Source organism: Sarcophilus harrisii, chromosome 4 (assembly GCF_902635505.1).
Source record: "Sarcophilus harrisii chromosome 4, mSarHar1.11, whole genome shotgun sequence".
Taxonomy (NCBI): Eukaryota; Metazoa; Chordata; class Mammalia; order Dasyuromorphia; family Dasyuridae; genus Sarcophilus; species Sarcophilus harrisii.
In genome coordinates this window covers 438,910,909-438,925,621 of record NC_045429.1, presented here as the reverse complement: position 1 = coordinate 438,925,621, position 14,713 = coordinate 438,910,909, and the positions used below count along the sequence as shown (strand labels likewise).

General features: G+C 40.1%; 1 protein-coding gene across 1 annotated transcript in view; it reads right to left on the bottom strand.

The window, feature by feature from the left end:
• Positions 1–14,713, bottom strand: part of RPA1 (replication protein A1) — a 55,994-nt gene that overhangs the window by 14,351 nt on the left and 26,930 nt on the right. Inside the window, exons 8-15 of the mRNA XM_031967796.1 lie at positions 13,368–13,470; positions 11,519–11,587; positions 11,171–11,363; positions 10,881–11,020; positions 10,464–10,612; positions 7,076–7,208; positions 5,007–5,183; positions 2,802–2,909 (exon numbers count right to left, since the gene is read on the bottom strand). Coding sequence (XP_031823656.1) covers positions 2,802–2,909; positions 5,007–5,183; positions 7,076–7,208; positions 10,464–10,612; positions 10,881–11,020; positions 11,171–11,363; positions 11,519–11,587; positions 13,368–13,470 — 1,072 coding nt within the window. The remainder of the gene's footprint in view (positions 1–2,801; positions 2,910–5,006; positions 5,184–7,075; positions 7,209–10,463; positions 10,613–10,880; positions 11,021–11,170; positions 11,364–11,518; positions 11,588–13,367; positions 13,471–14,713) is intronic.

The following is a 14,713-nucleotide window of genomic DNA, read 5'->3' as shown; positions in this document are numbered from 1 at the left end:
TATACAATTCCTTCACTTAGCTAAGTGGAAGTTAAATTTGAAATCTAAGTAGGATCACTTAAAATACCAGTACAATTCAACTACTCCAAAGTGGTTGGATCTCTCTAGCAAGAGTTATTTGTATATTAACCTCAGGGGAATAGGAGTATAAAAAGGTTTGTGCCTATTGGTCTATTCTTTAAAAGTTATTTTGTGGGGAAATGCTATGAATATGTAAACTGAACACAGTCAAATGTGCAAAAATTAAATCATTTTCTATCTCCTTCCAAGATGAAGGTAAGTGTCGGGCTCACACTGCAAGCATATGATGGCTCCTATGGGGAGGGGTTTCTATATGTCCTCATTCAGCAGCAGTGAAGGCAGTTAAATTTAATAAGCTAATAAAAAATCCTGAAAGGCCTGCATTGAGTCTTACAATCTGTTATGAAAACAGAGGGCCAAGCAGAACAGACAATGAGGATAACACCACACTTTAAAGCCCATTTTAGTTGCTACTGGTAAACAGTTTGGACGGAATATTTTCAGAAAGCTAGCAGACAATTTTAGAGATGGGTGGGGGATGGGGCAAAATAGAAAGAACTGAAAAGGAGGACAAGAAAGAGAATGTGCCAAATAAATAGCAGATAAACTAAGATTACTAAAAAAAGATCAAGACCTAACTTTAAAACTGTTTTGGGTGAACAAGAAAAAAAAAATCCCCATTTATCTTTGCATGGCTTAAAGAATATCAAACTCTCATTGGTCTAGTTCTGTTCTATCTCTCTGGCTGAACTGAGAGGAAATGATCATTAACAAACCTATATGCAAAGTTTATCACACTGGAATAAAATAGAACTTGACAAATGCAACTAATCTAATTGAGGTCCAACTTCTGGTGTATTCCACAATAAGCATCAAATATACTTTGAAATCCAGATTTTCAATCAAAAACATATGAAATTTTGAGATTTTGTAAGAAAAATATTCATTTTATTGGATATTAACAAAAAGTCTGCTGCCTGGCTTTTCTGTCCACTGAAGTTGTTCTGATCTATGAAGGTCTACTCAAAGGCCCGCTGTTCCAAACAGCAACCTTAGCTGATCTGTATTGCCATGATCAGAAACAATCCCTTTTCCTTTGGTCTTAGCTTGGTTTGTACATCTTGTTTTCTAATGCCTCAAGTTTCCCTATTAAACTGCCATGGGTAATTTAATCTTTTAACTTTTATCTACCCCAAACCATAGTCCAATGCAAATAGAAATTTAACAAATGTTTAAGCTGAATTTCCTTGAAAAAGCAGGTGCCATTTATGTACTGAAAATGTGATCTGAGAATATCTTAAATAACTGAAGAAATATTCAATGTTCATGGCTGGGCTGGGTCAATACAATATAATAAAAATAAAAAACATCACCAAAGTTAATTTACAAATTTAATTCTGTACCAAAGGGATACTTTACAGAGCTCAAAAAAATAACAACTAAATTCATTTGAAGGAACAAAAGATCTAGGACATCAGGGGAAATACATTTTTTTAAAAAGGAACAAGAGGGGAAGAGCAATCCTCAAACCATCACTCAATCCCTCATGCAATCTCTCAAATCCTGTGGTAAGTTTTTTTTTTTTTTAAGTAGACAATGAAGAATCAGAAATAATTGAATTCCACAGCTAAATGTTTGATAAACTTGAAAATATACATGAACTAGAAGAGAACTCTCATTTGACAAGACCTTACAGGAAAACAAGAGAGAAGTTTGGCAGAAATCAGGCTTAGACCAACATCTTATACTGCTGCATTCCACAATAAAATTCAAAGTGGATGTGACCTGAATATTAAAGATCATACCATAAAAAAATTAGAAGAGAAGTAGATATTTATTTATCTTGCAAAACTATTCGTCAATGAATTTTTAATGAAGAGAAGGACAGAGGCAATTAAAAAAGATAAAGTAGATAATTTTGATTACGTGAAATTGAAATGTTTTTGCATTAAACAAAGAAGGATAAACATCAAATCAACAAGCATTTATTAAGCACCTCCCATGTAGGAACTGGGTGAAGCACCAGGGATATAAAGAAAGACAAAAAAGACAGCCCTTGCTTTCCAGAAGTGCCATCCAATAGGGAATACAGCTGTGTACTATACTCGGGATAAACTGGAGATAATCAAAAGAGGGAGGGCACTGACATTAAGGGAAAATGGTAAAGGCTTCTTAGAGAAGGCAGAATTTTAGCTCAGCTGTGAAAGAAGCCAAGGAAAACAGGAGGTAGAGAGGAGGAAAAAGAATTCCAGGAATAATTGGGGACAGCCAATGGAAATGCACAGAGTTAGGAGGTAGGAATGTTTTGTGCGAGAAAAAGCAGAGGCCATTGTCACTAGAAGACTGGGAAGGTAGGAAGGGGCAATGTAAAAACAAGATAAGCAATGAACTCTATTATTAAAAGCTGATTGGTATTCCATCCAGACTTTCAGAGACAGCAGATGTATAAAACAAGGTATGCCCTTACATCAGATGATCTTGGAACCTCTGTTGATTTGAGCTATCCTAGTATCAAAAGCACAGAACTCGGGTGAGCGCGCCACAGTTATCAACGTTCTACATTTAGCTAAGTCTCACAAGTGCCACATAATCTGATCTCTTCCAGGATACCCATATCTAAACAATGTACAGGACAAGAATCTGGGTTTCAAAGTGAATTAGATTGGGAAACAAAACACAGAGGAAACAATCTAAAGCGGTAAAAATCATCAGAAAAAAACAATGTCCACCCAGAAGGTCGTTGGGAAATCTGTATCCTTCAAATCAGAAAGGTTACTGACCTTGTCTTTTAATTCCCCAAGATACGCAGTGTTCTGCCCAAGGATAGCTTCTGCAGATTCCTGGAAACAAGTCACCCACTGATTCTCCTGGAAATCCGCAATATTGACCTGAAAAAACACAACTCCAAATTATTTCCCCCAGAGAAAACAAACAGAAGCCACAAAGGTGGTCTGGTGATTTCAAATCATGTCTATTAAAGCTGTATAGGAAACTATTATTATACACCAATAGTCAGCCCTTAAGAAGAATCTGTTTTAAAACCAAAACCCAGATGAAAAGGAGAGCACAGTACAATGTAGACAGAGGTGAAGACACAGTCTCTCACAACCCTTGACACACAGAATTCGAGTTTACCCACATCCATCTGCCACTGCCCTTGAATCTGGACGTTTTCATAAGCTTCTCCTTTATGACACGAGATTTATGCCTTTGTTTTTTTTATTTCAGTGAGACTATATGACTCCATGGGTCACACTGGGGACTTCACCCAAGGCTCTCTCTCCCTTATTAACAATTCTCCATTGGTGGGCTGGGGGTGGGGGTGCCAGAAAGACAGAATAGGCATAAATGTGAGTTGAGGGGTTTAATCCGGACTTAAAATCTTCTCGTTGTAAGGCAGCCAGCAAATTTACATTCAAACCTAAGTGAGCAAATGAGATGAGAACAAAGTGTTCCCAACTTGGACAGAGCACAGGAAGCTTGAATCAGCAACAGCATCACCACAAGTAAGTGAGGGTGGGTGGGAGGGTGCGGATGGAGGATCAGGCTGCAAATATCTCAGCCTCGAAAGTAAGCAAGAGAGTCAAGGATAAGATGGGAGGAAAGCCCTGGCCCAAGAAGAAGAAAAAGGGGTGGCTATCCCAGCTCAGCCACCAAAGACTTGAGGGGATTACAGCTACATCACTCTCCATCTGAGGCTCAAGTCCTTCACTTTTATATTCAATGATTTCCTGGGACTTAAGGTACCCTTCTCACGATCTCTGGGATCCATGGGGTCTCCTAAGAAGGGCTCATTCTGTTACTAACATGACCTGATAAGTGAAATATGGTAATAAAATGTGGTAATCTTTCTAAAATAACAAGCAGCCACACAGGGCACAGCAACGGATCACATGTCTACATGGATCCCAGAGCTGCCACAGTCCCTAAGAGAGGAAAAAATGGCCTCACATTCAGTGAAACCAGAGTGGCAATTGTGATGAACACATAGATTCAGGGGGAATGAGTGAACGTGCATGGGAATTCTGCCATTTAAAGTTTAACAAAAAAGCTATTATGAATGAAACATCTACAAAACAATTTATCTCAATTCTGCAAAAAGTGCAGGATAAAAGACCCCAAATAATAAACCTGACTCTAGACAGAGTTTTTCTGCTAAACTAAGGTTCTGCATGGCAACTTAGGGTAGTTATAAACCCTTAATTTGTAAGAGGTTTTTAAAATGGAAAGAAGCTGAACTCTAGCAGAGGAAGAAGACACCACCATCTCAACATCACTCAGAGACGTTTTCCTCTGAGGCAGGCTCCATTAAGGCCTGGGAAACAGAACATTACCTACAAGAAAATGAACTAAATATAGGGATCAGCTGTACAAGTGCAATTACTGCTCTCCAGAAATGCCATTTCAAATTAATTTATCTTCATAACTGTTAGCAGGCAAGTGCCACCGATGCTCTAATTGCACCGCAGGCCATACTTGTGGACTAGAATCAGGAAGGGTCGCCAAACTCAAATTTCTGGCAAGAAGAATGACTTTTTGTAGGAACAAGGTATGCCAGTAAGTTTGCTGAAAGCCAGCTTTCCTCCCTGCTCATATCCAGGAACCCTCAAAAACTATTGCATGCTCACTGCTCTAAGGGCTTTCTGGCTGCTTTACCCCAGCAGACATTGTACAGATGCTGCACGCCCAGGGGAGTCAGGAAGTCTGGGTTCACATTCTCCTGGGTGTTGGCTCTGGGACGGCAGGGAAAGAGGGCGAGCTCCATGAGACAGTATTAGCAAACGTCTTCCCCCCTTCTGCATACATCATAATGCTCCACAGTAGATGCTAAATGAGTTTCACAATAACCTCAACCTCAAGACCTACATTTTTTCATCTGTAAAATTGGATCTCATAAAGTAATCCATCACAGAGAGTTATCACACACAAAATTCTCGGCAAGTCATAAAGGGTTACCTATATGCGAATGGGTCTCAGAATCTTACCGACAGGATCATCCGGTACTTGAAGCTGGGAAATTCACGATCACATTTCTCACATCGATAGAGTCCATTTTGCTGGTCTATCACTTTCTTATTGCAATCTTGAGAGGGACAAGCCTGGTACATACAATTCTCCTTCCGAAGGTACACCACTGTTGCCACACAACTAAAGTAATCCGCCTTTCAGAGGAAGAGAAGAACAAGACATTGGTTCACTAAACCTATAATTCGGACTACAATCACAGGCAACTGGAGGGCTTCAATGACAGGCTATTATGTAGTGTTATTGAACTATTCAAGGCCTTAAAGATCCCAGGGTTCACAAGGAAAGATTTTTTCTAGAATATTAGAGTTCAACCATACCAGTGAGAAAACACCCTCCCCCCACTTCCTATAAACTGGTAATATGAGTCTTCTCTTTCAAGACAAAGATTTCTGTGTCCTTTGCATTCTTCTTTGCAGAGTGATCAATCGCCAGTCTGCAGACCTATGAAAGAGAGGACTGTAGATTATAAAACCTAGAAAGCTTTGGCCAACCAGCCTTTCAACCAATCTGTTTGGGGGGCATGGGAGAAGACCACGGTCGAGAATGGTCTTTGTATTCAGTCCTAAAGCAGGTTCTGGGATTCCCTCGAGTCCTCCCTCTGGAATATAAAAGCAGTGACAACTACCTACTTCAGAGGGTTGTTATGAGAGAAAAGTACTTTATAAATCTGAAAACTTGATAAAAATGTGATCTACTCCTACTATCAGCCTTGAGGATCTCTTAAGGTTCCTTCAGATTCACATTTAAGTGGTAGAGAATAAATTTTTTAAAATATGCAAAACTAAAAGGAAAAAAGGATGACATTTTCTAAGTCCTAATAAAATGCTGGGAAATCAGTGCCATGAAAATCAATGTGAACTCAAACTCATGGGCTTCAATAACACAGAAAGCAGCTCAGTGCCCATTTAACTATGGGTGTGTCAGGGCCTTCCACACCACATCCTGAATTCAGAGAAATCTCTTAGAAGTTGAGGAACTACTTAGGACCAATTATTGTATGTTTTTTCTTTGTCACAAAGGTGGGTTCAAAGGAAATGTGTATGTACACAAAATGGCTGTGTGTAAAAACAAAAAGGCACCAATAAAATTATTTTAAAAAATACACTTAAATATAAATAAATGTTTAAAAACACAAAGAAACTGAACAGTTCTGGGGTTGAGATTAGGACTGGGATAACCATATGAAAGCTCCAGCCTTCCTGGGGGTGTTTGCTTTAGACCCAAATGAGCTTTCAAGGCCCCAGAAATAGTTCAAGGCCTTTGACTATCTGCCATACAGCCCCAACTCAAGCCTCTCCAATCCCCAATCACAATCTTCTTGATTTTCTGGCCTGGGCCAAGTCCAGAACACATGCTAGAGGAGAGAGCCTGTTCTGTAGCAGAGGCACAAATGGTTTCATGGGTGGCTGCTCTTCAGTCCCTTGCCTGCTGTGAGGGGAGCCAAAGCAAAGGGAAGAGGGAAGTGGCTGCTAGGTGACTATCTGTTTATGTTTGATCCTCCAACTGATGAAGATGATGATAAAGACAGATGAGGGAATGCAGTGAGTGAAGTGAAGCAAAAGAGAAGGGAATTCTTCTGAATAAGTATTGAAAAGACAGGAAAATCAGGCTCCATGCTAGATGCTGCCCTTCATAGGCAATGTGAATGGTCACTCTCAGGCTGAAATCTGACAGGAACTAGCAAAGGCATTAACCTCAAAGGCCTCCAAATTCTCAGGGTAAACAAAAACATCAGAAAACACACCTATTTGAGGAGTAAACACTTTAAGATCCAAGATCAATCACACTAAAGAACACCATGAAATCAAAGGAATTATTATTCTGATTTCAATCTTCTCTTGTTCTAAGTTCACAACAAACAGAAAAGTCATTTAAGTTAATTCTTGATGTTACTTATTTGACATTTGAAATTATTGCTGGGTTCTGAAGTTAAAATAAAGAAAAAAGAGAGGAAAGGATTTTTTTCCAATCCTGATCCCTGCTGCTGACTTTTGGGACCGACAGGAAAGTAAGGAGTCCAGCTTACCTTGTCACCTTGCCCCAGATTCTCAGATTTAACGTCATACAAAGTTTTCCAATTGGCATTACTCCCTCCAGTTCCTCCACCTCTGGCATCAGAGATCGAAACAGCTTCTAAGGCCTGTCCTTCTGAGTCAAACCTGAAAAGCCAAGAAAACTAGAATAAAGAAGCGACCCCCAAATGAAATCAATGCCAGCTTTGCCAAGACCTGACTTGTTCCCTGAGGCTAGATAGGGGATCTTTATTTTTCCTCCCCATAGATTTTTACAAACAACAGACATCTGCGCTGGACACTCACTCCGACCACATTTGGGTAAAAGTTAGTTCCATTCTGATTGCATTTTGAAGGCAATTAACACTAGTTGTAAATGACCTCCACATGCTTATCTCAATCGCTATGATGCCACCCAGTGGTCAAGGAACACACTGCAAAGTCCTAACTCACTGAACCACTTCCCAGGGAGCTATCAACACTGGTTAGGGGCCTAAATCCTAAAAACAGTTAAATTCCAAAAAGACAAACAAACACCTTTCAATTAAAGCAAAAAATAAAGCTGAAACTCTGCTAATAACACTTCTATGTACATGGCCCTTGAAAGCTTACAAAGTTCCTCTTTTAATATTAGCCCCTATTGGACTAGTGATACTCAGCTGGCAGAAACAGTACTACCACTGCAATATGAAGAAGTACATCACATGGCAAAATATTCTTACACCAAAATATTGCTTTAAAAGTTGATATGGAGAGTCAAAATATTAAATAATCCACAAATTATTTACATTAAAATTTAAAATGAATTGCACCCTTCCCTCCCATCACAGATTTAGCTTTTCTTAATGAGGTCTTTATGTTATTATAAAAACTAATTTGTGTTCCCTAAGCAATATGAATTGATATGAAAGAGACAAAAGCACTGCTTGAAGGAACCTGTCAAGCAACAAGGAAATGCCAACCTGGAATTAAAAATATGCTGCCAATAATGGAGAAAGTGGATAACTGAGAGTTGACCCTCCCCATAATTGCCCACTTATGGCAGGCCACTTTGCCAGGCTGAGCTGCAGACAAATGCCTTCTTGTTCTAACAGGTAAGCTGCAAAATCCCTCACACAGATGCATCAGTCTATAAATCTGTCTCAGCACCACTAGCAATACTAGTTTACTGTCTCAAAAGCTCCAAGGAGACATTTCCCACCATAGACAGCTCATCAGGAGTCAGCAGAGCAAGGAGAGAACAGCCCCTCTTACAATAAAAACACCCCGTTGTTAGAGCTGAGAACTAATGCCCCAACACACACACACACACACACACACACACACACACACACACACACACACTCTCACACTCTCTCTCTCTCTCTCTCTCTCTCTCTCTCTCTCTCTCTCTCTCTCTGTAATAGTAGAGTGTACAAGAGTCTCTAGCCAACCCTCAAGCATCTATTTAATTCTAGTGACTTTTTATGTTGGCTGGGATCAGTCCCCTCAAAAACTTAAGGGAAAACAACTTAATATGCCCATACCAATTAGACTTGTCCTTCTGGATTTAAGTGACTTACTCACTAGCCTAAGATGTAATATTAAGTATGGGGGAGGGGGATTAAGCATATTTTAGAAGTTAGATAAAAAGCTTGCTAAAAAGGCATGAAAATTAATGTATTCATTACATCCATGTTTCACTTATAATCCTCATTTTTGGTTATTATATATGTCAACATCCTAAGTCTGTTGATGATCCTAGTTTTATAATGCAATATTTTCTGTAAATAAACCTTGGCGAAGGAGGGAGCCCCTGGTATGGAACCATTCTCGCCTGAGAGAGGGAGACTTCACTTCTGACTAAGGAGCAATGGACCCAAGGAGCAGGATGAGGCAAGCTCAGATGTGCCTTAACTATGCTTCTTGTTACATGGACTATGTTTTTCTTCTTGTATTGAGGGATTTGGGGGAAGAGAGGAGCTAATGATAGGGCCCATCCAAAAAAAAGGAGAGAAGGGGGGGGGCATTTTTAAAATGCAGAAGAGACTTGAAGTTCAGAAAGAAACACAGCCAAAAAAAGGATAATTTTCAAAGAAATATATAACTCATAAGCTGGATACAACATTCACATTTTCACATGTAATTCTTTCTTTCAGTTCCCTTTTCTACATGGAAAAGCCCCCCCATTTTTGGGGGGAGGGAGAAAATTATTAAAAATTTATTTTAAAAGGTTATCTAGATCAGACCCTTCATTTTCTGAAGGGGTTTGGGACTCCTCCTAAGGTTCATGAAGAAAAGTTAAGGCCACACAGCTGGTTGGCACAGCAGCGTGGCACACCAGGCAATGGGTGGGCCTCCAAGTCAGTAAAAAGCTGAGTTGGGAATCAGGCTCCAACACTTCCTGGATACTGAGGGATGAGGGTCAATTCCCCTACTTCTCTAACCTAGGTAGTTTCCTCTATTTAAAAAAAAGGGGGGGGGGGATAGGGTGGGGTTAAGGGGAAGAAGATTATATACCTCTAGAATCAACCATGATATATGAAAACCAAGTTTTGCCCATCTCAAAAGACCACACAAATGTCCGTCATCACTCCGGGTAGCAGAATCATTCCCTCTAACTCTACTAGTACTTCACAGTAAAGGTTTAGAACTCTAGAACCCACAAGATTTTATCTACAATCAGAGTGAAATGTTTCTTTATTTAAACTCTTGTGACACAACTTGGAAGCCATGCATGTCTCCCTTTAACTACAGCCACATAATTTAAGCTAAAGCTAGTTAAGATGTTTTCTTTAACAATTCTCATAAATCATGTTTCAATTGAAGTGGTATTCTTTCAATGCAGATTCTAACTTTCTGAAAAAGAAGATATATTGTAGAGACCTTAGCAGGCTTTCCTCCTCCCCAGAGTGCCTAGGGAGCGTCAATGGCCTGCTGACAAAAGCCCATTGTTCTCATAGTGCTTTATCACAGAGTCCAGTGAAAAAAACAAAGAAGAAGAAGATGTACTCCAACACCGAATGTTTCAAGCATCCCCTCCCCCATATCAACGAAAACCTTAAGAGACCCATAACATGGATCAAATCTCAGGAAGAAAAATGTTCTCTCCACTAAAGCTCCTCAAAGCAGAATTGCTAAAGTCTAACTGTGCTTGCTTTGGGAGGATCTGGGTCAGCTGGCAATGCTCTCACTTTAATTGCCTCCCTCTGACTCTTCAAGGTTTGTCATGGGATTACAGGTTTGTCAGTTTAAGAAGCTGAAAGCCATCCTCTCAGAGGGCATGATGCCTCCCAGAAATAGAGAAACCGGCCCCACAGCCGACAGATTACAGGCCCAACACAAAAAACCACCAAGGAAAACCTGATTCTCCACCAGGAGAGGAGTAAGGGCCCCTTTTTGGATGTCCCCACAAAGACCTACCATCCACGTAGCTTAAAAGCCTCTGGAATGTCAGGATTCACAAGCATGGTGCTTGAAGACAACACAGAGAGGCTCCGTCCACCAAAGTCAGAGACCCGGGCTCCCTTGATGGCCAGCACGGGCTGTCGCGAACCATCGAATCTGTCAGCCTGCAATAATCAGCCAAGTCACACACAGTTCTCAGGGCTCTAGGCACTCCCTCAGGCTGGGTCACACCTTGAGTGGCTTGTGCACATGTTCAGGCCACCCAAGAGGTCAGGGCTCTCTCAGCATTGCCCCAGAAACCACAAGGTAAATCTTTAAAGAGCAATACGTTTTCTCAAAAAAGAATCAAACAGAGGACTTTGTATTCCTCAGACAATTCCCCACTCTCCACTCAGACCCCGACTTCTACAAAGGTCCCCATTGAGGACTTACCTCTTCGCCCCACAGAGTAGTTGTCACCACCTTCCCTGACGTGTCCATCAGGTGGATGTTCCTCTTGGAAACTTCTCTGTTGGATGACTTCACAACCACCTTGCTGGCATCTTCATAGCTTTTACAGACCCCAATTATGTCTGAAACGAGGCACCCCATTTTAGTGAAGGATGCTGGGAAACACCACTCCCAAAGGATACCCAAAGGACCCCAGCCCTGCATCCCCCAGCCTTACCCACACATAACTGCAGGATTAAGTCAGTGGCTGCCCACCTCACACACGCATTTACCTACAAGTGAGTCTTTAGCCTTATTCTCTAGGTCACCAATCACTGTGAAGTCAAACTGAACTGTAGGTAAGTGATGGGCATCCTCACAAAGCACAACAGAGGTCTCATTATTGAAGGTCATTTCATAGTCGTTCTTAACAGCTGTGAACTGCTTATTAGCAATCTTCAGGGTGCCTTTGGAGAAGTAATACACCTAACAAAGAGATGTCAAGTCATGAGATCTCAAAGCAGGAGTGTTAACTTCAACAATCATCAAGGTTCCCATCCCCACATACGTATTCCATCACTGAACTAATTTCTAGGCAAACAAGCAACTGTGTGACTCAATACTTCTAGTTTCAAGACTACCTTATTCACATCGATGAGGGGAAAGAACTTGTCTACTTGATCATTGAAAGCAGTAGCTCTGATCTCACCCTGCAAGAAAATACAAGCAACAGTTAGAATGTCCAGTTCTGTGCAAAATCTTGCCAGACCAATTGTCAGAAAAGCCAAAAAATTCACTAGTGGATTTGAAACAGGCAGCCAAGAAACACCCAAATGTATATAAATTCAGTTCCAAGTGGGATGAAACTCCCTAACAATTACAGCTGTGAAAAATTGGAATGAGCAATCCTAGAAAGCTATCCCCTTCCCTCAAGAACTCTTCAAGTAAAAGCTGCCCAGAACCTTTGATGAGTATGTTGCAAAAAGGATATGTTTTTAGAAAGGAATAGACTAGAGGGAGCACAAGGTGCTCCTAATGTTGATATTCAGGGATTCTATACAATTACACTTTTTCAGTTTTTCAATTATTAGATTCCATCTGCATGCCTTACTTATGTGGAGTTAGGAACAATAAAGAATAAAACTCAGCTAAGTTTCATATTTCAACACATAACTAGCCCAATTCTCTCCACCCTTCATTCCCACATTAAACTGTTAGGAAATTAGAGATTCACTAGTTTTGCTGCAAAAAAAGTTTATTTACTTCTTCAATTATGTATTGCTTTATATCTGCCAAGTTTAGTGTGACAACTCATTCTTAAAATACATGGCAACTAATGCCAGATCAATAAATTGATTTTCAAAGTTGCTAGTAGCTTAGTTTTTACTTTCACTGTCAGTTAAAATGCTGCTGATAGATCAAAAATGGAAATAAATGGCTGAAACATCCCACAAAGATAGATTAGTATCATAAAAATTCAATGCTGAAAAGGACCTAAACACTCATCTATTCCAATCCCCTCAATTATTGACTGAAAGCGCTAAAGGGGAGAGGTTCAGTGACTGCCCTTAGGTATGCACATGTTGGCTCCCTCAAAATCCCATATGAAACTAAAGTGAACTCCAAGAGGTCAAAGGTGACATGTTACTTAATGATTGGCACAGTCTGTGAATTCTGGTAGAATTAGAACTCAGGTCTCCAGACTCTTGGGCCAAAGCCCTCTCTACTGCCTTACCCTGTCCAAATATCTAAGTCCAGGGTCCTCAAACTTTTAAAATAGGGGGCCAGTTCACTGTCCCTCAGACTGTTGGAGGGTCGGACTATAGTAAAAACAAAAACTTTGTTTTGTGGGCCTTTAAATAAACAAACTTCATAGCCCTGGGTGAGGGGGATAAACGTCCTCAGCTGCTGCATCTGGCCCGCAGGCTGTAGTTTGAGGAACCCTGACTAAGTCATTGTGGGCTTGTCACAAGACCTAAGTTCTGGTTCCATCTCTATACTGCCCCAAATCAGTCTAGAATTTCTTCTCATTTCACTAACCCAACCAATCATTTGTTTGGATAAACCATAGGGAAGCCACAGCCAGGAGTCATTCCCCCGAAGTCCTTTCACTCAAACCAAGGGATCCTGTGGGCAGCTCTGTGCATTGCAGCACCCACTGTTCTGCCCAGCAGCCAGCATCACAGCACTAGCACTTTGCTTGCCAAGAACCCAACAATGCTTCTTGTTCCTTCTGCCCAGGGGACCATTCATGTATTCAGAAGTCTAGCTCCAACAATTCTAAAAGCTCTCATTTAAGACTAAGATACAAAGTCTTATTTATGACTCTCAGCCCCAAAATGGCCCAATACAACGGTCCGGGTCAAAAGAACTCTATCAGCTTTCTTTTTGCCTATCCTGGCTTTCCACTGGACAGATAGGCAAAAAGACGATTCCTCTGTTGTTCAAGGGGTCAAATGCTTCTGTTTCCCAATGACAGGCACAACTTACACTTTCATCAACCATTTCAATAGAAAAAAGCTTTCCTTCCCCTCGGGAGTTGCTCCAGGTTCGGATCTGACTTTTATTAGTAACACGAGCACAAATAGTCCACCTGGAAAATAAATAAATATCAAATGTTCAGAGAATCCCATTCAAAAAAAACACGGCAATCCCCCTACAACTCCACAATGGCCTCCTTGGTCCACGCCATCTCTGCTCACTGGGCAAGTTATTTTGATCAAAAGAGAATACTCTATCAGCTTAAAGAAAAAGCAAACAACAAAGTAGACAAGATGATAAAATGTTAACTTATGCTTTCTAAGAAGTAAATGCATAATCCATCTTCCTCTCACAAAATAAACTAAGGCAGCAACAGATCCTTAATGAAAAGCCCTAAGCTAAAAAATCCAGTGCCCATCAGTCAACACTTGTGGTTTATCAACTCGTTCTAATTCTGTGAACTGTTACAAATATTAAATTTCATATCCCACTTCTGATATGAAGAAATGAAGCTCAACTTATGGCCTATGGCAAGGCTTCTTAAACTTTTAAAATTATCATGTATATATATCAAACATTTACTGATAATCATAATTTCACAACCCCCACATTAAGTTACAAGACCTCATATGGGGACACAACCCATAGTTTAAGATTTGGTTTCTGGAATTAATCATACTGCATAACAATACACCCAAAGGATCTCATGAGGACATATCTAATTTTTAGATTTGGTCCCATTCTTCTAAACAAGATCTAGATGACAACCACCACCACAACAATAACAACAATGATAAAATTTATCATTTAAGGTTTACTTTAGTTTTACAAAGGTAAAGTGCTTTAAGGTTTACAAAGCATTTTACAAACATCTCACGTCACCTTAAATGAAGAAGCTAAGTTGCTAGGAAGACCTCTTACAATACCTCATATACTTTTCTACTCAAAGGAAGCTGTAAAAATACAGTATTATCCATGAAAAACCTGGAAAAGAAAGATCCTCTTTTTAAATTGTTCAGGTTAATCTGATTTAACAGATTAATCTAGATTACCAAAACTGCACTACAGTCTGCAACATACTGCCGATTTTAGCCAAGATCATCATAATTATCTATTTTGAGGATGACAATCTCCTGCTGATGACAGGTATTTAGAAGCACAGCATTGTCAATGGACACCAATATTCATTGCTGGTATTGTATTGGTCTGAATATAGGCTGTGTTTTCCACCTATTATGGCTTATGTAAAATCCACATTTGTTCATATCAGATTTAGCTTCCAGTGAAATTGAAATAGTTTTTTTTTTCCTCCTTTCAAAGAGATTTTATTTAGAAATAGGGCATATGTAGGGAGA